Source organism: Serinus canaria, chromosome 24, assembly GCF_022539315.1.
Source record: "Serinus canaria isolate serCan28SL12 chromosome 24, serCan2020, whole genome shotgun sequence".
NCBI lineage: Eukaryota > Metazoa > Chordata > Aves > Passeriformes > Fringillidae > Serinus > Serinus canaria.
In genome coordinates, this window is record NC_066337.1 from 1,683,163 (window position 1) to 1,705,408 (window position 22,246).

Genomic DNA, 22,246 nt, shown 5'->3' on the forward strand with positions numbered 1-22,246 from the left:
CCATCCCAGCCTCACCAGGACTTTATTGGGTGCCAGCATGAGCCCCAACACCCCCATCCATGGGTCCCCCCAACACCTGCAGCCCCACGGGGGCAGAGGGGACCCTACACCAGCAGGGAGAAGGCACCAGGTCAACCCCTCCATGGTGGGGGGACATCCCAAATGGCCACTCCTGGAGCCAAGCACACACCAGCCCACCCAAGGCCCCTCGTCCCTGACACCAGTAGCATGCAGGCCCTGGGTGAAGGCTCCACCATAAATAAGCATTTAAATTAATTAAATTAATCTGCACCACCAAAGGGCCCTGGCAGACCTCGAAGCCAAGCACCCCAGGGTGCCCCCACCCAGGGGGGCTGTGGGGAGGAGTCCCTACGCCAGCGCTAAGGCACAGGACAGGGCCACCAAGTAAAAAAGGAAATTAAAAAAAAAGGGAAGGAATTAAATATTTGGGGGGAGGTCCAGGGCAGGGAGGAGGCAACATTAGCCTCCAAAGGCTCCCATTCCCTGGGTGGGGAGGGGCCAGGACCCCAAAATCAGCCCCTCAGCAGGGCCCTCGTCAGTGTAGGAGGGAATTAAGGGAAAGAGAATGTCCAGGGCACGGCTCCTGCCCTGGCTCACCCCCTCAGGCCCGCTGGGAGGGAGGACCCCCTACCCCAAAAACCCCCTCCAAGTCCTCGGTCGCTTCAGTGCGTCAGTAGAAAAGGCACTGGGCCACGGCCCCGCCGGGCTCCCTGCACCCCGAGAGCTGCCCCACCCTGGGTACCCGCGGGCCAGCGCGGCCCCAGCCCCAGCCCTGCTCCAGGAGTCCCAGGCCGTGGTGGCAGCGGTGACAACGATGCTCTGCCCTTGGTCACTCCGGCCCTGCCAGCGCAGTGTCCCCTCACTGCACGGGACGGTGTCCCCTCGCTGAGCGGGATGGTGTCCCTGCGCAGCCCTGCCACCCTCAGAAGTAGGTGAGGTTCCTGACGAGTCCCAGCTCCAGCATCCGCTTGATGGCCACGGCCTCGTGTGACACGTTGTGCTCCGATGCCTGTGGGACAGGGAGCAGGGGGTGACACCAGAGTCTGGTGAGGAGGGGCCACACACTTTCCTTCCACCACTTACACCTTCCCACCCTCCACCTTGCCCACCCCACCAGCAGGGACTTCAGCCCCCCAAAAGCAGGGACAGACATCCAATCCCCCCAAAAGCAGGGACAGACATCCAATCCCCCTGTCCACGAGCTCTTCTCCTCACACATAAACTGGGGATGGATCCAGCTCTCCATGCCTTCAAAGACATTCAGCTACCAAGAGAAATTGGATGATGACCATCCAAAGGTGGACTTCAACCTTCATCATGGGAGGGGAGTGAGAGGGAAGAGCCTCCCACACCATTCAGCTTCCTGGCACTGCTCTCCTGGGCTGCCATCCTCCCTCCTGGGGGAAAAATGGGGGGAACAGGGACAAAACTGTGGGGCAAACACTTACGGCCATGGATTTGAGTGTGATCTGTTCGTAGTAGTGGATGGTCTGCTTCTTGTTGGCCGAATCGGGGTAGCCAAAACCCGCGATGTGCACCAGGTCACAGAAGTGCAGTGCCAAGGTGATGGCCAGCAGCCCTGTGGTGGGCTTCTGGGGGACAGAGAGCCACAGCCTTCAGGGAGCTGCACGGGGACAGGCTGTCCCCACTCAGGGTGTGCAGGGTGACTGGCCATCCCCACCCCTTACCTGTTTGACCTTCCGTGGTTGCTTCATGGGGAGGTTGAGCAGTTTAGCAGCAGTTACTTCCATGTAGTAGGGATTGAGGATGCGCACTTGCTCCGGGTTGGCATCCCAGATCAATGGGGGCTGTTTCCAAAACCCTTTCCGAACCTGCAAGAGCCCAGATGTCCCCAAGGGTGGGGTGGCATGACAGCTGGAGTCTGGAGAACCAGGAAGGGGTTGGACCTGGTTTCTCACCACACTCACCCTCTTCTTGTCGTTAAGGATGGCCTCCATCCACTGGACGTCCATGGGCTTGAAGGGCACGAGCACCAGCAGCGTGTCGGGGTTGTTCTCGGTCTGGGGGTCGAAGTGGGCTGACTCCGGGTAGAAGAGGCGCATGGTGGTCTTGGAGCCCACATCCTGCTCATAACCATGGACCGGGGCGTTGTTCAGCCTTTGGGACATCACAGGTGTCAGCCCCAGCTGCGGCAGCACTGGGGAGGGAGCGGTGGGCCGGGGCTGTACCTGATCACGACGTCATAGGTGTTGATGGTGTCCCCCATGGAGCTGTTGCGGAGCCGGTGGCCGTTGCCCACCACGGCACACCTCCTGCACTTGAGGCTGAGAGAGAAAACCCTGTCTCAACCAGACCTGCTCTAAAACTGGGGTGGTTTCAACCCCCTGGGGGGTTAAACCTGGTGTTGTCCCGTCTCCAAACCCTCCCATGCTCCATCCACCACCCCTGGGTAACAGAGGTTCATTTTGCCAAATCCTGGGCCCACAACAGACAAATCGCTACCACCCCCAAGAGAGCAATGATGAAGAAAAAGAGAGAAAAGCCCCTAAACCCACCCCAGTGTTACCTCTGGATGCTCTCGGGCAGGGAGTAGTGGGTGATGGACAGCAGGCGCAGCAGGACGTCTTCTGCAAAGCAAGGGCAAGGACAGGGTGAGGAAGGTGAGGAGGGTGAGGAGGGTGAGGAGGGTGAGGAGGGTGAGGAGGGTGAGGAGGGTGAGGAGGGTGAGGAGGGTGAGGAGGGTGAGGAGGGTGAGGAGGGTGAGGAGGGTGAGGAGGGTGAGGAGGGCAGCTTCTGCCTGACACAACACTCTGAGTGCTGCCCCATCCCGGCCAAATTTGCTCCTACTGTTAATCCCAATTTCAAGCAGATAATCTGTCCCTGGGGCTTAGTAAAACCTGGCCCACCCTTAACTCTTTTAGAGGCACCATGTGCACCCAGGGTGAGGAGAGTCTAAAAACCAAGAAAATAGCTTGGAAATAGTCCTCAGCAAAATCAACTTGCAGATGTCTTTAGGAAAAGGGAAGTTGAAACCCTAGAAGCAGCAGCAGGACAGACAGACAGATCCCACAGAGCATTGTCAGGCTTACCACTTCCCTTGGTGCCGTAGGGCAGCTCGTAGAGCGACGGCGTCTTCACCCAAAAATAGTCCTTCAGCTGCAAGAACAGTGGGTGGTCCCTCGTGTAGCTGCCAAGGAGCAAAGGGTCAGTGACACTGGGATCAGGGATGGCACAGGGAGGGGGGTCCTGGCTCTGCATCCCTCCACTGCCTGCTCCCAGCCCCAAAACTCACTTCCCGATGAGCTGCGCCGCTTTCTTTTCCACCTCCCCAAGGGGACACATTGTCTTGTTGTTTTCTTGCACAGGGAAATAAAAGCTGTAAAGAAAGAGGTTAATTAGATCAAATGATGCCTGTTCCTCTGCAGCCCCCTCCTGGTGAAAGGGGCTCCAGCACCCCCAGGCATTCCCGCTATAGGATTCAAGCTGTGAGAGAGAGATTTCCAGCCAGATTTAAGGCCAGCACTGCCTGGGCATTTATCTGCTGGGCTTGCAGCCTAGCATCAGAAGAGGTCTCTCTTGCTCTGCTCATGAACCTCATGCTCCACTTTCCCCATCTCCGCCAGAATCGCTGGCACCTTGAAGAGAGCAGGGCTCTCCCATCCTCCTGGGCTCAGAAAAGCAGCATTTGCAAAAAACCCACAGAGTCCAAGCACCACCACCCACCGAGGGGGAACCTCATTGTGTCCCCCATTCTCCAGCAGCAGCCAAGGATGCTACCACCTCCCCAGTCCCCTCGGATCCAGGGAATCTGCCATGCTCTGGCATCCCTGTGAAGGATGGGCACGAAGCTGCTGCCCCCCAGGAGTGAAGGAAAGGGCAGGAGGTCCTTTAAACTTGAGTAAGAAGCACTCACAGCTGTGTGTACCTGTCTTCCCGGTAGATTGAGTACCAAACCATCACCAGAAACAGCGCCAGCACCCCGAGTATCTTCCCTCCTGTAAGCCCAGAGGGGAGGGGGAGAGATAAACCAATGTCAGCCATGGGGTTTAGATGGTTGCTTGTGGGGTCCCACGGCATCCCCAGCTAGACCCAGGATGGCAGAGCCTTCTCCTCAGGGAGCAGGTTTGACTGGCACATGGCCCGGAGAGGAGCGGCTCTAAGATGAGTCAGGTGGTTTTGTCCCAGGTTTAAAAGCCACTGTGACGTTTCTGTTTCCTCCTGCCTGCTTTTCATCAAAGCCTAGGCAAATATCCTTTTCTGCGTGCCTCCACCCCATTTTTGTACAACAAAGTCCGAGGGGTTCCAGGTGCCCAAGCCCAGAGATCAGGGTGCTCAAAACCACCCTCCCCACTGCGACCTTCTCCTGTGATATCCCAACACTCCATCACTCAACTGGAACCACAGCAAAGCAGCATCCAACCCCCAGAATTCCAAATGCAAATTCCCCAGGCTCCCCATCCCTGCTTGGACAGCGGGGATCCCTGGGGGACTCACGAGACTTGTTGATCATTTTTATCAGCAGGAAAGGGATCAGGCGGGGGCCAGAGCTCTCATCGTGGCTGGTCACCTGCAGCAGGAAAACAGGGAGAACCCATCAGAGCTGACCCTAAAGCCCCATTCAAGGGGCATCACCCCCTGCTTGCCCATCTGCATCTGCAGACAAGCAGGTACAAGGGGCCCCCAAAGGATTTGTTTATTTAAGTTCACATTTCTTTGCTACCAAAAGGTTGGTTTAGAGAGCTTATCAAAGCCAAGCAAGCAGCACTTCCCAAGGAGCTTCAGCCCTACAGGTTAGAGGCCAAAAGAAAAAAAAATTAATTAGAGAGGAAAATCAAGCCCCCAGTAGGGTTTCAACCACAAAATCCCATGGGGGAGGCTTTAAACCCAGTTAAGCATCCACCTGGCACCAGCAGGTACAAAGTCCAATGTGCCACCACAAAGCCAGTCAGAAAGGACAGGAGCAGCCAAGCAGGATCAAACCAAAGATCATCACGTACTTGGGGAACCTCCAGCGCCTTGGATTCACCCATCCCAGCCTGGGGAAAGGAGGTGCTGGAGCTTAGTGCCCACACAAACACTGCCCAGGGAAGCAGGGACAATTTTGTGCTCCTCTGAAACCTCTCACTCCTGGAACAAGGAGCAAAGAGCCATGGTTGGAGCCATCCCAGGATGGGCTCATCCCATCCCACCAGGACACAGCAAGGACGGAAAATGAACTTACCCGGAGGGAGAACCTTTGGGGTAGAGGGGAGGCTTTGCTCCCAGGGTGAATCCTGCTCTAAGCCAGGCTCAGAGCTGGGCTTGGCTTTGCCCTCTGACCAGCCACGTCTCTGTGTTGAATGCCAGCCAAAGGGAAAGGTGCAGCAGGGCAGGGCGATGCAAACAGTCCCTCAATCAGAGCCTGCCCATCAGAGCCTCCAGGGATTGATCACCTGCCAAGGGAGGGCACCCACCTCACCCCCTCCCTGCCCAGGCAAGTGTCACTAACAAACCTGACACCTGCCAAACACCTGGCTGGGCCACCTCAGCCAGCCATGATCACCAGGCTTTGGGGCAAAAATGGATTGAGAATGAGGAGAAATGGGACTAAAGATGGTCCCACAAGAGCCAGGCTCTTCCCCTCCCTGTCACGGGCTTCTGAAATTAAAAGGGCAGGAGAGCAATTAATGAAAAAGGGCAGGACAGGCAATTAAAAGGCAGTTAAGGACAATTAAACCACACTAAAAGCAGCAGAACAGGACACTAGAAAAAGAAAATTGTGTCCACTTGACAGCAGAGGGATGGGGCAGGTGAGGTGGTCCCCTAGGAAAGCACCTCTCCCTGCACCACTTCTCCTTTGTAAAACATGGATAATTGTGCCCCCCCCTTTCTGAAGGCTCCAGAAAGGGGAAGCAACCCCCCATCCCAGCTGGCTCTCATCCTGCATCCCTATTTCCAGATCAACAAGCCCCTCCTGCTTGGGAAGATGAAACCTACAGCTGGGTCTTCACAGGTGGAGTCAATACAGGGAGAAGGAACAGGGGGGTCTCACCCCTTTACATATGACAATTGCTTGGAAAAAGTAAAATTAGGGGAAGGTAAAAACAGCTTGTGCTTCCTGGGGAGTTTTGTTCTTAGTAAAACTGGCCACAAAAGCCCCAAGGGGAAATCCACTGCCTCAGCTGGAGGCTGGGTTTGCTCCTGGGGGACCTGAGTACTCCTGTTTGCCCAGGGCTGGCAAATTGCTGGGCATCAGGACCTGATTTTAGCATCAAATTCACCCCCCAGCTTCATCTTTGGGTGCCAAAACACCCAACCAAGCACACTTTACCCCTTCCACCAGTGAAAGCACTGGGAAAATCTGCTCTGCCCGCAATGTTTGCCTTTACATACCAGCTTTTTTTAAATAATATTTTTTGAAAGCTTTATGATCTTTTCCCAGGCTTGTATGCACAAGCTGGGCCTGATGCAAAATTCATCTAAGGCAAACATGGCTTTTAATCCCAGAGGAGAAGGAACGTTGTTTAGTGAAGAGATCAGGGAATGCGGAGCAAAACAGAGCACACCCGGCTGCCCCCGCACCCCTGGTGCCTCTGGAATGAGTTCAAGCTCCCCACAAGCCCTCCCAGCTCCACAGCCCAAACCAGAGCAGCTGCTGAAAGCAGGGTCTGAAACCCTGAGCCAGGTCCTGTGTCCTCCCTGTAGGGTTGCTGGGGTGAGCGATGCCGAAGGGTCCTGGTGGTCCCCACAGCATCCCCAGTCTTGCAGCATCCTCAGAGCCTGCAGCATCCCTGTCCCATTATGGCACCCTCAGAGACCCCTGCAACATTCCTGTCCCCTCACAACATCCTCAGTGCCCCCTGAGTATCCCTGTCCCATCACAACATCCTCAGTGCCCCCTGAGTATCCCTGTCCCATCACAACATCCACAGTGCCCCCTGAGTATCCCTGTCCCATCACAACATCCACAGTGCCCCCTGAGTATCCCTGTCCCATCACAACATCCACAGTGCCCCCTGAGTATCCCTGTCCCCTCACAACATCCACAGTGCCCCCTGAGTATCCCTGTCCCATCACAACATCCTCAGTGCCCCCTGAGTATCCCTGTCCCATCACAACATCCACAGTGCCCCCTGAGTATCCCTGTCCCATCACAACATCCACAGTGCCCCCTGAGTATCCCTGTCCCCTCACAACATCCACAGTGCCCCCTGAGTATCCCTGTCCCATCACAACATCCACAGTGCCCCCTGAGTATCCCTGTCCCATCACAACATCCACAGTGCCCCCTGAGTATCCCTGTCCCCTCACAACATCCACAGTGCCCCCTGAGTATCCCTGTCCCATCACAACATCCTCAGTGCCCCCTGAGTATCCCTGTCCCATCACAACATCCTCAGTGCCCCCTGAGTATCCCTGTCCCATCACAGTATCCTCAGAGCACCCAACTTGGCCTCACAGCATCCTCAGAGCCCTCCCACAGCATCCCCAGTCCTGCAATATCCCTGTTCCTGCAGCATCCATGGTGCCCCACAATGTCCTCAGAGTCCCCTCCCACTGGCATCTTCATCTCATCACAGGATCCTCCAAGCCCCCACAGAATTCTTCGAGCCTCCCTGAGAATCACAGCATCCTCAAAACCACCACAGCATCCTCAGTGCCCCCACAACATCCCTGTCCTATCACAGCACCCCTCAGAGCCCCCAGCACAGACCCCTCACCACAACATCCTGCCTGGATCCCACCACTGCAGCATCCCTGTCTGGCAGGGGAGACTCAGCACTCGCTGGGATCAACCCTCGCTCCCCCAGGGTTGTTCCAGGGCACTGCCTGCCCCACCAAGCCCTGGAGCTGGGGGGAAAGTCCCAGGTGGATTCAGCTCCCCACATCTGGAAGAAGTGACTGGAAAAGCCCTTCTTTGATGTTGGAGGATGCACCCCCACAGCACCGCAGGCTGCAATTATTGCTGCACAAAGGATCCAAAAGCCCCATGGCCCATTCCCCATCTCCCACTCCCTTCCCCACCCCGTATTCTGGGAAAGCCCCATCCCAGCATGCTGCAGAGGCAGCTCATGTCCAAGCCTCATGGAGTTTCCCTGTCTGCCTCTGACCTGGAGCAACATTTTGCCTCCCTGTTTCACCATGTCCCCTGGGAGATGCCAGCAACACCCACACAGACTGACCCTCCTGCCAGGGGGGAAACTCAGAGAGGTTCATCCCTGTATCTCCATCCACCCATTCCCATCTCCCACCATGGCCTCAATAGCTCCAGCATTTCCAGATCTAAGTCATGTCAATCCACAAAGTAGAAGCAAGCACCTGCCCAGCTCCTCCCAGCCAAAAAAAAAAAAAAAGGGAAAAAAGGAATTTAAAGGCATGGAACAAGCATGGAGGTGGGGAGTGGTTATAAATTCCCCCACACCATCCCAGCATGATAGTGATCCCAGGCCATCCTGGCAAAGCATCATGGACCAGCAGGCTTGGTACTTTTATGTTCCTATGGTAACCTGTGGATTGGGAAAAGCACGACACGAGGCAAGGACACCTCTCCTGTGCTCCCACCGTTCCATCCCACATGCCCACGGGACACAGAGCCACCCACAGCCTGGTCCAACTTCCCTGGGTAAGAAGGATGCTCACTGAAAAATAAGCATCTCCAACAGTTTATCCCAAAAAAACATGTCTTTACTTTTAACTGAAGGAGAGTTGGGTAGCACCCCAGGAAGGGATGCACTGGCAGTCCCTAAGGATTCACTCTCAGCAGTGGGAATCAAACGGAGACAGACAGACAGCCAGGCCAGCACAGACCCCTTCAGTCCCAGCCACACCATCTCTCCCGAGCTTTCCAGGCACACGGAGCTTTCGGGAACCAGCAGGGCAGACCCTGTGCTCCGTGGAGGACAGCAACGACCCCACAGAAGCAGTTTAAGCCCCGGGATGTTCCAAGCCCCCGTCCTGCGGGTTTTCGGCGCGGTAGGGCCGGGATCGCCCCCACGCCACGCCTGCCCCGGCACAGCCCGCGCCTGCCGCAGCCTGAGCGCAACCTGGGAGGCGGCCGGGGGCCATCCTGCAGGGAGAGCATCCAGCCAACTGCAGGCACTGCCTGGGCTTGGCACAGCATCAAAGACACCCAAATCCCCAGCCTGGCATCCCAAACCTTCCTCGCCCCAGCCGCTGCGAGCTCCTGGTGCTCGGGGAGTTTTTTTCCAAGCCGGGGAGAAAATCCTTGTGGGATTGCAACAACCACCACTGCAAGCCCAAAAGGCAGCAGGGATCAGACCTGAACCCCCTCCAAGAGATGTTGCATGGAAGGGAAAGAGGGATGCCAAGGGGGACCAGGGATCCTGGGATGCCACAAACCACAGAGCAGAGCAATGTCAAGAGCCGGAGCTGCAGTGCCGTGGGTTAGGGGGATGAAGAGGGTCATGAGGGTACAGTACTGCAAAATCAGCTCCACTGCACATTGGGCACAACCCCACAGAGGGTGTGGAGCCAGCCTGGCCTGTGTACTGATACCCACATTTATCCTATTTTAAGAGCCCTGCGAGTCACTTTAAAGGAATCTTTAAAGGAATCTTAATTGCCTCTCACCCAGAGAGGCAGCGCTGTTTCCTTTACCATGGTATCCCAGGCACACAATAACCCAGCCAAAGATTTATGATAGGGGAAACAAGCCCTCCTTGGCATGTGAGTCTTAACAAAACATTTACCCATGACCAGACTGCAATTTTGAAGGTGGCAACAGCAAATAAGCTCAGGTACAACAAGTATTTCCACAGTGGCAGGTCCTAGGATAAATCCAAGCTGCTTCTGCCTTCCCATGGCACTGTTGGTTTTAATGTGCTCTAGAACGATTCAGACCAGCCCTGGGTCCATCCTCTTCTCTCCCCCTATGTTTTTTTCAATCCTTGCAGCAGAAAAAACAAAGGGATGGGACACAAATCCCCTCCTACAGCCCCAAACCACCAGCTATGTGGGTATACCTGTTTATCTCACTGTTCTGGGGTAACCCTGGGCCATGACAGAGCTCAGCACTACAGCTGAGCTACAGTGCTAGAGATTACACATTATTATTTTTATTATATAGGTTTAATCACCCTTTTGCTATTTAAAACCTTTTCTTTTCAGGCAGCCTTTTCTTGCTGCCTGAAAAGGTCTCTCTCCCTACACCCTGGAGGTTATGGCTGAGCTGCTGAAGAGAGCAGAGCCACCCATGGGGTGACAAGCTCCTGCTAAGGAGATGAGGGCAGTGATAATCCTGTGGGATTTTATCCCTGATCCCCTGACATCGATCCAGGCACACCCTTCTCCTACCTGCCCCATCCAGCCCCCCTTTGCTGCCACGCTCACCTCGGTGCCGTGTTTACTCTCCAGTATCTCCATCCTCAGGGATCACCCAGGGATGCAGCAGCAACAGCAAAAGCAGCTTTGGCAACACAGCTTTGAGCCCGTGTTTTGGGCTAAATCCCCCCAAAAAGCAGCAGAAAGGGAGAGGAAGTGAGCTGGGGGTGCAGGCAGGGTGCAGGCAGGGTGCTGGCAGCCTCTCCTCGCTCTCCTGGGAGCAGCAGGCAGAACACCCACCGGGAGCACCACTCCCTTACAGTTCTGGAAGGTAAAAACTAAACCATGGAGATGCTCCAGCCCACCCCCACCCCAAACTCAAGCAATAACCCAGCTCTTCTGGGAAAAATGGTGGGAAATTATGGGATATCAAGCTCCAGGGCTGAGTTATCCTGCAGGGAGTTCCTGCTCCCAATGGCTTTTGACTCTGGGGGCTCCCTTCTGGGGCTCAGAAGCTGCCTGCCGTTACCATTCCCCTTGCAAGGTTACACGTAACCTCGGCCCGGCGGTTTCTTCTCTGTTTCCTGTTTTGCACCAGATTCAGAGGAGGGGAACCTCCACAGCAACCCCACAGCCTGATTTGGCCAGCCCCAAATCCCCTGGGTTCCTCTCTGCTCTTTTCTCTCACGTTCAGAGGGACGTTCCTAGCAAATAACCCCGTCCATCACTTTGCAACCCCAGCATCACCTCAGTGCTCCGTTAACCCACGCAGGGAGGAGGATTCCCATCGCAGAGAGACCTTTTCTGCATCCCCAGCGGCGGGAGAGGCTGAAAGCAGTCCCAGCAGGGCGGGGATTAGCTGGCAGCAAGTCACGGCTACTTACGGCCCGTCCTCTTGATCCAGGCGGAGCAGGCGGGAGCTCGGCGGGATCTACGCGGCCGTCCTCTCTTCCCCTGGGAGAGCAAGAAGGGAGAGCATCCTTAGGGCTGCAGGCAGCCACAGCGGCAGGGCAGCCAGGCTCCTCCGGAGGATGCACGGCTCGCTGCGCATCCCCGGGCAGGGCAGCCCGGAGCGCCGGGAGGAGCCGGCCCCGGGGCAGCGGGAGCGGGGCTCCGGCGAGCCGGCACAGGTCTCACCGAGGTGTGAGCTCTCCGAAAAGCTCCCACCTCCGAAAAGCCTCCCACCTCCCACCTCCCACCCACCTCGGCCGGCACCGGCACCCCAGGGCCGGGCTCCCAGCCGCTCTTTAAGCAGGAGGTGTGGCCCATCGGAGGAAAGACCTCGCCGCAGCTTTCCCCAACATCCCTTGGCCTTTCACACCGAAATCCCCTTCCGTGACTCACTCGGGCTTTTAGGAAGACCCCAGGAGATGGAGCGGTGCTCTTTCCCAGGGAAAGGGGAATGCAGCTTTCCTGCCCTCCTGTGTAGAGAACGCTCCTTACTCCCGCATCTCTGGCATCTTTTCCCCCAACAACTTTCCAAACTGCACATCCTAGCCCAGCACTGTAATATCCTTATGATTTGGGAGAGGAAAAGCCCTGCTGAAAAACCACACCATGCACAGAAACCCTGCTGCCTCTCAGAGAAAGCCTCCCTGCTCTGCATCCCAAGTCATGCTCCCAGGTAGGGGAAAATGAGGCAGCCAGTGGAGCAAGGCCACTGCTAACCCAGTTAGCCTCAGGGCAGCAGCTTTGCTCTCCTGCCTGTGCCCCTGGGATGGAAGGGGTGTGGTGGGAGCCACGGCTCTTCCCAGAAAAACACACGAGAGGGAATGTCAGCTCATTTCAGTGCAAGAAACAATGATGCAGGTGAGGAACACAAGCTTCTCTCTGTCAGCTGCTCCTTAAGCCCTGGCAGGTAAGGTGCTTCCAAGGGAAAGCTCTGAAGGGCCAGAGGTTCCTCACCTCTCTCCATCTCCTCCAGCTAGAAAAAGCAGAGATGAGAGAGGTACAAGCCTTCCCTACAGCATGCTCCTCTCTTAATATCCCATTAATTTAACAAAGAGGGCTATGTCCTTGTCCGAGGGGTGGGGATGGAAACCACCCAGGAGCCTGAGAAGGTTTCTCATGGATTTTTCTCGCCAGGCATCAGGCTTTCTTCACATGCCCCAGGATGACAGGGATGGATCCATCCCAGTGTCTCACCTTCCCTCTCCACCCAAAGAACCTCTTCTTCCTCCTTCCATCGCTGTTTGCCTTGGGGGGCAATTAATCCCAAGGGCTCAGAGCAATCAGCAGCCAAACCAAATGCACTTGAGGCCACAAAATTCACCTTTGGCACCAGGGTCTTTCCAGAAGCCCTGAATCCACCAGAGCATCCAACATTGCTGCCTCTGACACAGAGCCTTTTCATTCAGAGCTGTGAATTACAGGATCCACTAACAAGGTTAAACTCTCCCTGGGGAACTCCTGCTAAAGCACTTCATGGCACAGCACCAGCCCCTGCCCATGGAAATGAGGATGAGGATGTTCAGAGCTGCCTGGGGGTTCCAGGAGGATCCTGCAGCCCTGGGTGAGCAGGAGACTGTGATACTGCAAAGCACATCAGCCAGGCAGGATCCTGTGGATCCAAGGTCTTGCCCTAAGCAGGTCTTTCCAGCTTGACTGGAAGAGCCAGGAGCTGGATTGCTGCCACTCTTCCCGGGGTTGTTTTCCAGCCACTCGAGTGGTTGTTCCCAGCCCAAGGTCCAGAAAAGTCCCATCACAGTTCCAGAGTCCAGCAGGTCAAGAGCCACCGTCTCCACTGCTCTCCGCAGGCAGCTCAACCCATCCAGCAGCTGATCCCAGCAGGAAATGAACGTTGCAAATCCCAGACCCCTCAAGAAGCCCTAAACAAGCTGGATTTTGTTCTTTTCCCTCTCCAGCCATGTTGCTGGCCTCAGTTTCCTCTCCTGCCTATCAGTTTAATCATTTAAATAATAATTTCTAAATTTGAAGGGTAAAAGGCACCTTCTGCCCACTCCCCAATATCTCCTTCCAAGATGCTCGTGGCTTTGAGCAAAAGAAAACAAAAATCCAATGGGCACATCCCTTCCTGTGCTAAAGACTGAAGCCAGCCAGAACTGGCCCTTGGAGGGCCCCAGCCCCAGTGTCGGAGCATCCCGGCAGGAACGGATATTCCAGAGGCAGGAGGGGACACACAGGGCAGGGACGAGTCTCCAAATTCCTCCTGTCATCATCCTCCCCATCGAGGACCAACTCTCCCCAGGGCTGTTAAAAGAGGGGAGGGGGAGATGGAGAGGAGTCTCCCTCCAGACCTGCAGGGAGGCAGCCGTCCGTCCATCCGTCCCTCGGTGCTCCATCACCGGCGCCAGCCTCCCTCGGTTAAAATTACCTCCCGAGGGGGGAGAGAGCAAAAGCCAGGCTGGGAGGGGAATAAAATCCAGGTGAGCTCATCCTCCTCCAGAGAAAACGTCTCCAGCTGGCAGGAGCAAGGTGTTTCCAAGCCCAGCACATCCCTCACGTCACCCCAGTTGCTGTGGCCCCAGGACCAGCAGCTTATTCATTCAGCAAGTATTTAATGGGAGATAACCCAGCCACTTCCCAACCATCCTTTGGCCGAGCCTAAATTGTAATTCCAGTGTGGGAATTACACTTTGGGAAGAGGTTTCACTAATGGTCATCTCAGAGCATGCTCCCTGTCCAGGACAGCACAAAAGGGCAACCACCGGCAGAACCTCCATCCTTCAACCCTGTGTTTCTTTAATTCTAGTAATAATTTATTAAATTTATAAAAACTATTTTATTTAAAATAAAATAATTTAATAAACCTATTTCTATCAAATCCCTGAGAATGGGAAGAAAAGCAAAGCTGCCCAGCCAAGCCGGATTATCCAAAGCAGCGACCGACCTAAAAATAAACCACTGCAATTTAAGGATGAGCCTCCCACAATAACCACCCCCCACCCCAAAAAAAATTAAAGGAAAAAATAAACATATTCCCAGGCTGGGGTGTTGAGCATCACCCACCACACCAAAAAAAGCCTGCTTTGGGTTCATTTTCTAGCGCAAGTCTGCACTTCCAAGAGAACAGCATCCCCCAGCTTAGTGCTGCTGATTTCCAGACACCCCATGCAAATAAATAATTAAGATTTAAAGCTGTGTTTGCATAATACAGATAATCTGTCGATTTAACTTGTAAATGCAGGGGGGATTATGCAGCAACGTTGTTAATTAGGCAGCAAAGGGGCCGGGGAAGCCCCAGCTCCAGGGCAGATGCCAATGGACCACCAGGATGCTGAAGAAGCCAAATGTGTGGGGGATGCAGGGCTTTGGCAGTGGGATCTGGTCCTGGGGCAGGTGCTGAGGTGTCAAAACCTTGTGTTCATCCTTATTTTAACCGAAAATCCCCCCCAGCTCCCCCAGCCCTTCATCAGGAGCTGCCCATCCCTTCCCACACTGCCTGCACCACCCAAGCCCTCGAGGGTTGCTGTCACCCCACGAGAAAAAAGGCAGTGGAAAAGGAGCCTGGGATAAGATTTCTGAGGACAAATCACATCTTTTTGTTGCATAAAGAGCCTGTTCTGACAGCCGGGCTCTTGGCCACACTCAGTTCCCCCACCCCAAATACCAGACCCGCCCAGGAGCAAAACCTGTTGAGCCCAAATATGCCCGAACAGACATTTCTTTGTGATTCTTTTTTTTTTCCCGTCTATTTTTTTGGTTTGGAAGCAGCACTGGTGATCGCACAGGGATGGGCCCGAGGAATTCCCAGCCCTTGGCATTGCTCCTGATGCCTTGTTCGAAGGCAGCACCACATTTAACCCCTAAATGCCCTCACTGCCCTTCATTTCTGACACCATCCCACTTCCCCCACCCTAGGCCTGTTCAGTCCTGCATCCCCAAAGTTCACTTGCATCCCCCCTCTCTACATTTTTCTCCCTCACTTCTCACTTTCCACCTCATTTTTCCCCTCAATGCTTCAGTGCTTTCCTCCATTCCCCGCACATACAGGTCTGATCCATCCTTATGCCACAAAATCTCACCCACAGACCTCAAGCCAGGAGGGTCAGAGGAGCCCAACAGCCACAGAGCTGCTGTGCTGGGGGCTCAATCCCCATCCAGGGGTGTTTTATGACCCACGGTGAGAATGCTTGGCTGGCTGGGTGCACACAGCATCAGCAAAGCCCCAGAGCAGTGTTTAAGACACCTCAGCTCTTGCTCAGCATTCTCCTGCCTCAGTTTCCTGCCATTATGGTGCTGAGAGAAGCTCTGACCCATTGGCAATGGGGGCAGAGAGTGCAGCAAGGGATCCCAAACCCCAAACTCCATCTCAGCTCATTTACTTCTGTTTTAAAAGAAACTTTAAGACCACCCTATGTCGCAAGCAGCTCAAACCCCGGCAGAGGATCCACCCCGGGGCTCCGGCTTGTGCAACACCGTGGGTGAGTTCCAACCTCCCACCACTGGCATCAGGCTCTGGTTAAAAAATTAAGGCTCAGCTTACTCAGCCTGGCCGGATATCGGGATGTCAAATCCAGCCGGGAAAACTTCGGCGGGCTGGGGGAGACATTTTGCAAGGGGAAGAGCCGGAACGGGAATGGCATCTGGAAGCGATTGGAGGCAAGGAGCCTCTCCCTGGCGCAACAGGGAATTCCAACGGCGTGAGCTCAGGTTAAAGCCTCCTTCACAGACCCAGGATTAAAGAGGAGAACCAAACTTCAGCACAGATCTATGTTTTAAAACCTCCAAAGAAGAGGGGAAAGGAAACCAGCTTCCTGCGTGGTTGTATCTGTTCGTGGTTTGGCGATTTAAGGTCGTTCTGACTTGCAATAAAAAGAAACCAAAACTCCAAAACGGCGCAGAAATCCTTTCATGGATTTGTGGATCTAACTTCTGGTGTGGTGTCAGGAGTCTTCCTTCAGCACTGCATCATCCATCCCTTGGGACCACTGCATCCCACCTCTGAGCATCCCTTGCCAGCACAGGCTGCATCCCATGATGGTCCAGGAGCATCCCAGCATCGTCAGGATGGCTGGAAGAGCTGATGGAGATTGCCAGCCTAGCTTGGACCAAGCAGTCCTCCACAAGGAGCTGATGCAGTGAGGAGTCCCCAGCCCCTTCCAAGGGACAGGGAGCAGCAGTTGGTCAAACCCACCTTCGCTGGGCATCCCGGCAGAGCAATTCACACAGGGCAGATCCACGTGGGAGGGGCAGACTCCAGCCCCGCCGTGCTCCTGCCCCGTCCCGCTCCCCCAGATCGCCGCTTCGGCCCCATCCCGCACCACGAGCCCCGGAGCAGCGCTGGCCGCAGCCCTGCCCCTCTCCCGGCGGGGCCGTGCCCAGCCCGGGCCCCTCCGCGCCTCGCCGGGGCCGGGAGCAGCGGCCGCGGCTCCGGGGGCTCCGGCAGACGGCAAAACACATCCTGGAGAGCAGCCGCAGCCCGAGACCGCTGCGAGCATCTGCCAGTCCGAAGGACAACAGGGATGGAGAGCGGCTCCTTTGGTTTTTCCGTTCCCTGACTGCCAAATGTCTTTCTCCTTCCTCCAAGGAAGCTTTCCAGCCCAACCCCAGTCACATGCAAGGGGTCAGCAGCTGGAAAAGCAAGAGATTACCAAGTACTGGGTTTTTTTCCTCTTCCCTCCCAAGAAGACACAGGGTTTTCCTAGAAAAAGCTCAATAAATATGAGGATTACAGCTGGAGGACAGAGAAGTGTGAAAGCAAAGTGACAGGAACTTAAGAAACACGAAAAAAAAAAAAAAAGAGAACCAGAAGTTGCAACGAGCAGCATGAAAGCATCAAATAATTTCCTTTCCTCACTGCAAAACCAAAACCACTCATGTCCCTGGGGGCCACTATGGGGGGGTCCCAGCCTGGAATGGGTAAAGCAGGGTGAGATCCCAAAGGGATCCCAGTGAATCCAGGATGCCAACCTCTGCAGGAACAGGACCACATCCCTGCTCCTTACATAGCCATCAAGCAACCTCCAGAGGAAAAAAATGTAAGGGGAAAAAATAACATAAAATAAATCTTAAAAAAAAAAAATCACAATAGGGAAAGCTGTGGAGAAGCAGATTCCATGCTGCCAGCCTGCATCAGCTCTGGAATATTCGAAGCTAAAGCAATGGGACCATCACTTCATCAAAGAGAATAAGCAACAGAATACATGGGATTTAGAGATATTGCCAAATAATTAATTAGCAGGATTCAACCTGAGGATTGCTGCCAGCTGAAAACCCCTGAACACAGGCATGGGGAAGGCACTGGTCTCAGCATTCCCACATCCCACAGCCTGGCATCCACCTCTGATGCTGGTTGCAAGAATGGGGATGACACAAGCTATTAAAACACAGGCTTGTGGACATGAGTACAGCTGCTCCAGAGTTCCAAATGGATGTTTTCCCTCCAGGAAGATTCTCCAATCCCACATGTGGAACACACCCTACTTGCAGATCTCCATAGTGGACATCCCTTAAAATCAGTATCCACAGACAGCTCCTCCTTTTATATTTACATTTGCAGAGGCATTATTCCTCAGAATTTGGTGCCTTGCTGGAGCAGCTGCTGTTAACTCCCTGCCTGAAGCTGGATGAGCAAGCAGCCCTCTAATGATGCAGACAGGGACAGGGGTCAGGGAGAGCCCAGCAAAGCATGCTGATCCCATCCTACAGCTTATAGCAACACGAGGAGCTCATTAAACGTTGGACACATCGTTAGGCACCAGAGTAGGAAGAGGACACCTAAACCATCAGTTCTACCACAGATCCCAGGTTCTGCCCTGCCTGGGGTGCCTGTCCCAAGGACACCCTTGGCAGAGACAGCTGGCAAAGCCTGGGCAATCCATCACCTGCCTCCAGGAGCATCCAGAGGGAGAGCCCAGCAGAAAAGACGGGGAAATTCAGCAGAGTTTCCCAAAAAGTTCCACCACAAGACTTTCTTCAGCTCATCTCACCAAGAGATGAGAGCAGACTTGCCAAGCAGCCAGCATCAACCCACCGGGCATCAAACTACTGATCCAACAGGAGAGATGGTGTCCAAGCTGAGGAAGACCAAAAAAACCCCAGAGGAAGAACTTTCCTTTGTTTTCCACTCCCCAGAACAATAAAACACCACTGGTTCACCCTGCAAAGACCTGACATGAAAATATCAATGGGGAAAGGTCCAGCTGGTCCTTTCCATGCTGGTCTTGGGGCAAGCATCCTCATCTCTTCCCTGGAAGCAATCCTGTCCCGTGGGAGAAGAGGGCTCCAGGCACATGGAGTAGGATGGGACAGGACGGGGTTTATCCTGCACAAACATGCCCAGATCCCGCTGCCAGCAGCTCTGTCCACACCAGCATTGGGTGGGGGACCAGCAGGGACCCCTCCTACCCCTTTGGGATCACCAGGCTACTGCAGCACATCCACCCACCAGTCAGGATGCTCAGGGATGAGGAAAAAAGCCTCAGACCACTTCATAAATCCTCCTCAGCCCGTTGTTCCGCACGGGAGCGATGCCGTCCTGGTCCTGAGCTGCACACGGGGCACGTCCTCCCCTCCCAGGGCCTCCGGGAGGATTTTCCCTTCCCTACCCCGGCTCCCGGGCATTCCGATAACCCGGAGCCATCGCAAGGAGCCCACCCCGCGCTATGGGGAGATCCCAGACCCCCTCTCCCCGGGGCTCTCGGGGTGGGATCTCCTTGCCGGGAGTGGCCACGGGCAGAAGCGATGCCAAAGGCCGTCTTTTCCCGGCGAGATGAGGGGGTTTGTTTTGCCAGGAATGGGGAGACAGCAGATGGAAGGGCACTGGGAGAGCGGGGGCTTTCCTCTCGCCGCTGCCCACACTCACACTTCAGGCGCTGATTAATCGCGCTAATTAGAAAAATAATCATAATAGTTATTTTTCAAAAACCCACAAAACGTAGAAATAAAGCCACTTTCTCCCTTTCCCATGTGCCGCGCTCGCCAGGACATCGATGCCAAAGGCGTGGATGCTCCGGGGGGGTCGGAGCTGGGGTGAACGGGGAGCCCCCCCATAGCCCCAATGTGCACCCCCATGCCAGCCCTGGCCGGGAGCTGCCAGGCGGGCAAAGCTCCTGCCCTGCCCTGTGCCCTCCCGGCGCGGGGCGCCCCTTCCGACCCCTCCAGCCCCCCAAAAACACCGGGGCTCTGCTTCCCACCCCTCTTCTCGTGCTCAACATCCCCCGACCCGCAGCCCCGCTCCGGACACGCGGACCCGGGGGACCCGAGGAGGGACTCGGGGGGGGACCTGGGGGGGAGTCGGGGGGGACCCCCGGCTGCGGACTCACCATGGGGCGGCGCGGGGGGGTCGGTGCGGCGGGAGGATGCGGGGGGTGGGTGCGGGATGCGGGGCCGGCCCGGAGGGCGGGCGGGGGGCGGACACGCTTGCGCACAGCGCGGGATGGGCGGCGGAGGGAGGAGGAGGAGGAGGAGGAAGGAAGGGAAGAGCATCCCGGGAGCTGAAGGCGCGCGGTCCCTCGTCTCCGGCACGGGAGAGGTTGGGGTGGGCAACAACGTGCCCTTCTGCCCCAGAAGTCATGGGGCTGGGGGCAGGGCCTCCAGGCAAACCCCAAAACCCGCCAAAATTGGCTCACAGCAAATTTTGGGGGTGAGCAAAACTCCTTCTGCTGGAGATTGACATGGAGACAGGGGGTTTGCACTGTTCCCTCATCGAACCCCCATGAGATGATGCTGGAAGCGCTGTGAGATTAAGCTCTAAGCCATCATGAGATGACACACAAACACCCTGGGGATGGCTTTGCTTTAAATCATCAACTAATATTAAATATTTCTCTTTTTCCTGAAAATAAATTACTCCTCACCATAGCAATGCCCCATGTCAGGCCACCTTGCTCTCCCACGGGATTCCATTTCCATCCCACCTCACAAAATCAGCTGTCAACTTTTGAAGTTTTTAATTCCCCTCAAAACTTTTGTTTTATTATTTCTGCAGCCTCAAACTCATCCCTTCTGCCCGGGGTGAGTTTTGCCAACCCCTGAGACAACATGTCCAGTGCCAATATAAATTGATAAAACACCTGTCGAGCTGACACATCCGATTTTGCCAAGGGAACTACAGCAGTATTTGAAGAGAATCTTTGCCTCATTCCTCATCCTTTTTAAGCTGGGGTTTCCTTGCCATTAACAAGTGGGGCAGTTTTACCCGTGGTGACAGGAGAACTTGCCATAATTAGGTTTTAATTGCCACGGTCTTGTAGACAATCTGGGATAATTAGTGGGGCCACAGGGATTTGCCTGAAGGATATTTTGACCCTTTAGTCTCATGGGTTCCACATCCTGGTTTATTGCATCTGAAAATAATAAACAGCATTCAATGAAACTCCAGCAATAATAATGCATCCCAAATGTCTATTTTTGCTGTGCCCCCAAGACAGAAAGAATATTAAAAGAGGCTGCAAAGCTTTGCTTCCCAGGATCTTCTCAGTCCCCAGCAGCTGCGTCCTGCTAATGATGCTCTTTGGGCTCATTTTGGGGTGATCGTCTCCATCTCCAGCATCCCCCATGGCCCAGGGCAACATCAACAGGACTGGGAGCAGAATAAAAGCCCTTGCAGAGATGCAAATCCAGGATCACCCAGACCTCTGATTGCCCAGGCCTCTGTGCCAAGAGGTCACGGTGCTGTGGCTCGAGCATCACCAAGGTTTGGGGAACAATGGTGATCCCATACCAAGTGCTGGACACCAGCTGTGTCCATCCCACAGGGATCTCAGGACACCAGCAGACACAAGGTACCTGTGTTGCCTTGGGTGGACCCAAAAATCAGCCATGAGCTTCCAGTGGCCACCACAACCTTAGCAGACAACAGGGGTTCAAAGCCCACTGGAAAACAGGAATATATTTGCTGCCGTAGCAGAGTGCCAGGAGCCTTTGCTGGGTTGTTCATCACTGTGAATGACTACACCCTGCCCTAATATTTAATTTACAAAGGATAAACTGCCACTTGGATTAATTCAGCATGATGAGTGCTGAGTAATTTGGAGAAGAAAAGAGAGGGAAAAATTGCTGGCAGTTTGAGAATTGAATTTGTAACACGCTCTGCCATCACCCTTCAGAACTCACATTGACAGAAGGGTTTGGGGAACCAGTGAAGGACAGGGCTGGTGTCCTGCCCCACCAGGGCATGAGCAGAGGCTGTGCCATCCATCACAGCACAGCCAAAATGCTCCCAAAAGCGTGATGAGGCCAAAGCAGGAACCAGGCAAGCAGGATCTGTTCAGAAAGGAGGAAGGGAATGCCCTCAGCAGCATCTGCTCCAGAGGGACAAGAATGTGGCAATTCATGCCCAGCACAAGCCGGCTTTGTCCTGGATCACCTCAGGCTCACCCTTCCTCAAGCCACAGCCTGGGAATGCCATCTGGCTTTGCAGGCCCAGCCCCAGGACCTCAGTTAATCCTTTGAAGGCGCAGATCCATCAGAATGCCTCCCCCTGACCCCTTCTTTTGGGGCAGGCAGAGGCAGCCTCCATCCCGGGCTCTGTGCACCCCCTGCTCTCCAGTGCAGTCTCCCAGGAAAACGATTCATCCAGCAGGAGCCAGGCAGATGGTCTGTGGAAGATGTGCTGCTTGATTGTCTGTCACAGCCCTCTGAGAGTCTATTTCCAAAACTGAGGGTGTTTTTTCAATACCTGAGGACCAGGAAGCCTTCCTTAGAAACAGCATAGACCTGTGTGTTGTTTAACCATCTCCATTCCTGGGCTGGCCTGAGTGGAAACATAAAACTGGGATGTTCCCTCACCAAAGGAGACCAAGCTCCCCCTTGGCAGAGAAAATGTTTTGGTATGGGCAAATCACCCCTGGCCCTTAGCAATTTAAAAACTAGGGAAGGGGAGAGGCATGGGACAGGCAACCCCACCAACCATGTCCAGATCCTAGAGCTCTCCAGCTCTCCAAGTCAACTGCTCTGCTCTGCTCAGGAGGTGGTAGAGCTGAAGCAAGAGGGAAAGGCTCCCGCAGCAGATCACTGCAGCTTTCTTACTATGGATTGCACTTCTAGACTCCAAGAATAATTTGGAGAATACCTCTAAGATCACCAACCCCAACTGTTC

At 54.8% G+C, this 22,246-nt stretch overlaps 1 protein-coding gene across 13 annotated transcripts; it reads right to left on the bottom strand.

The window, feature by feature from the left end:
* Nucleotides 1-5: 5 nt before the first annotated feature.
* Nucleotides 6-19,494, bottom strand: ST3GAL4 (ST3 beta-galactoside alpha-2,3-sialyltransferase 4). Of its 13 annotated transcripts, none has more exons than XM_030230829.2 (13): nucleotides 19,470-19,494; nucleotides 11,127-11,196; nucleotides 4,980-5,109; nucleotides 4,477-4,549; nucleotides 3,896-3,977; nucleotides 3,275-3,358; nucleotides 3,072-3,169; nucleotides 2,549-2,609; nucleotides 2,211-2,306; nucleotides 1,950-2,139; nucleotides 1,710-1,853; nucleotides 1,470-1,613; nucleotides 6-1,030 (listed from the first exon to the last, which is right to left on the bottom strand). In XM_030230829.2, the coding sequence occupies exons 3-13, from the start codon at nucleotides 5,010-5,012 to the stop codon at nucleotides 944-946; spliced, it is 1,092 nt and encodes a 363-aa protein (XP_030086689.1). In that variant the 5' UTR covers nucleotides 5,013-5,109; nucleotides 11,127-11,196; nucleotides 19,470-19,494; the 3' UTR covers nucleotides 6-943. The 13 variants fall into 13 exon arrangements, with proteins under 13 accessions (XP_030086689.1, XP_050839447.1, XP_018778337.1 ...); XM_050983490.1 differs by lacking the exon at nucleotides 19,470-19,494 and adding an exon at nucleotides 13,500-13,520; XM_018922792.3 differs by lacking the exon at nucleotides 19,470-19,494 and adding an exon at nucleotides 11,446-11,464.
* Nucleotides 19,495-22,246: the final 2,752 nt, after the last annotated feature.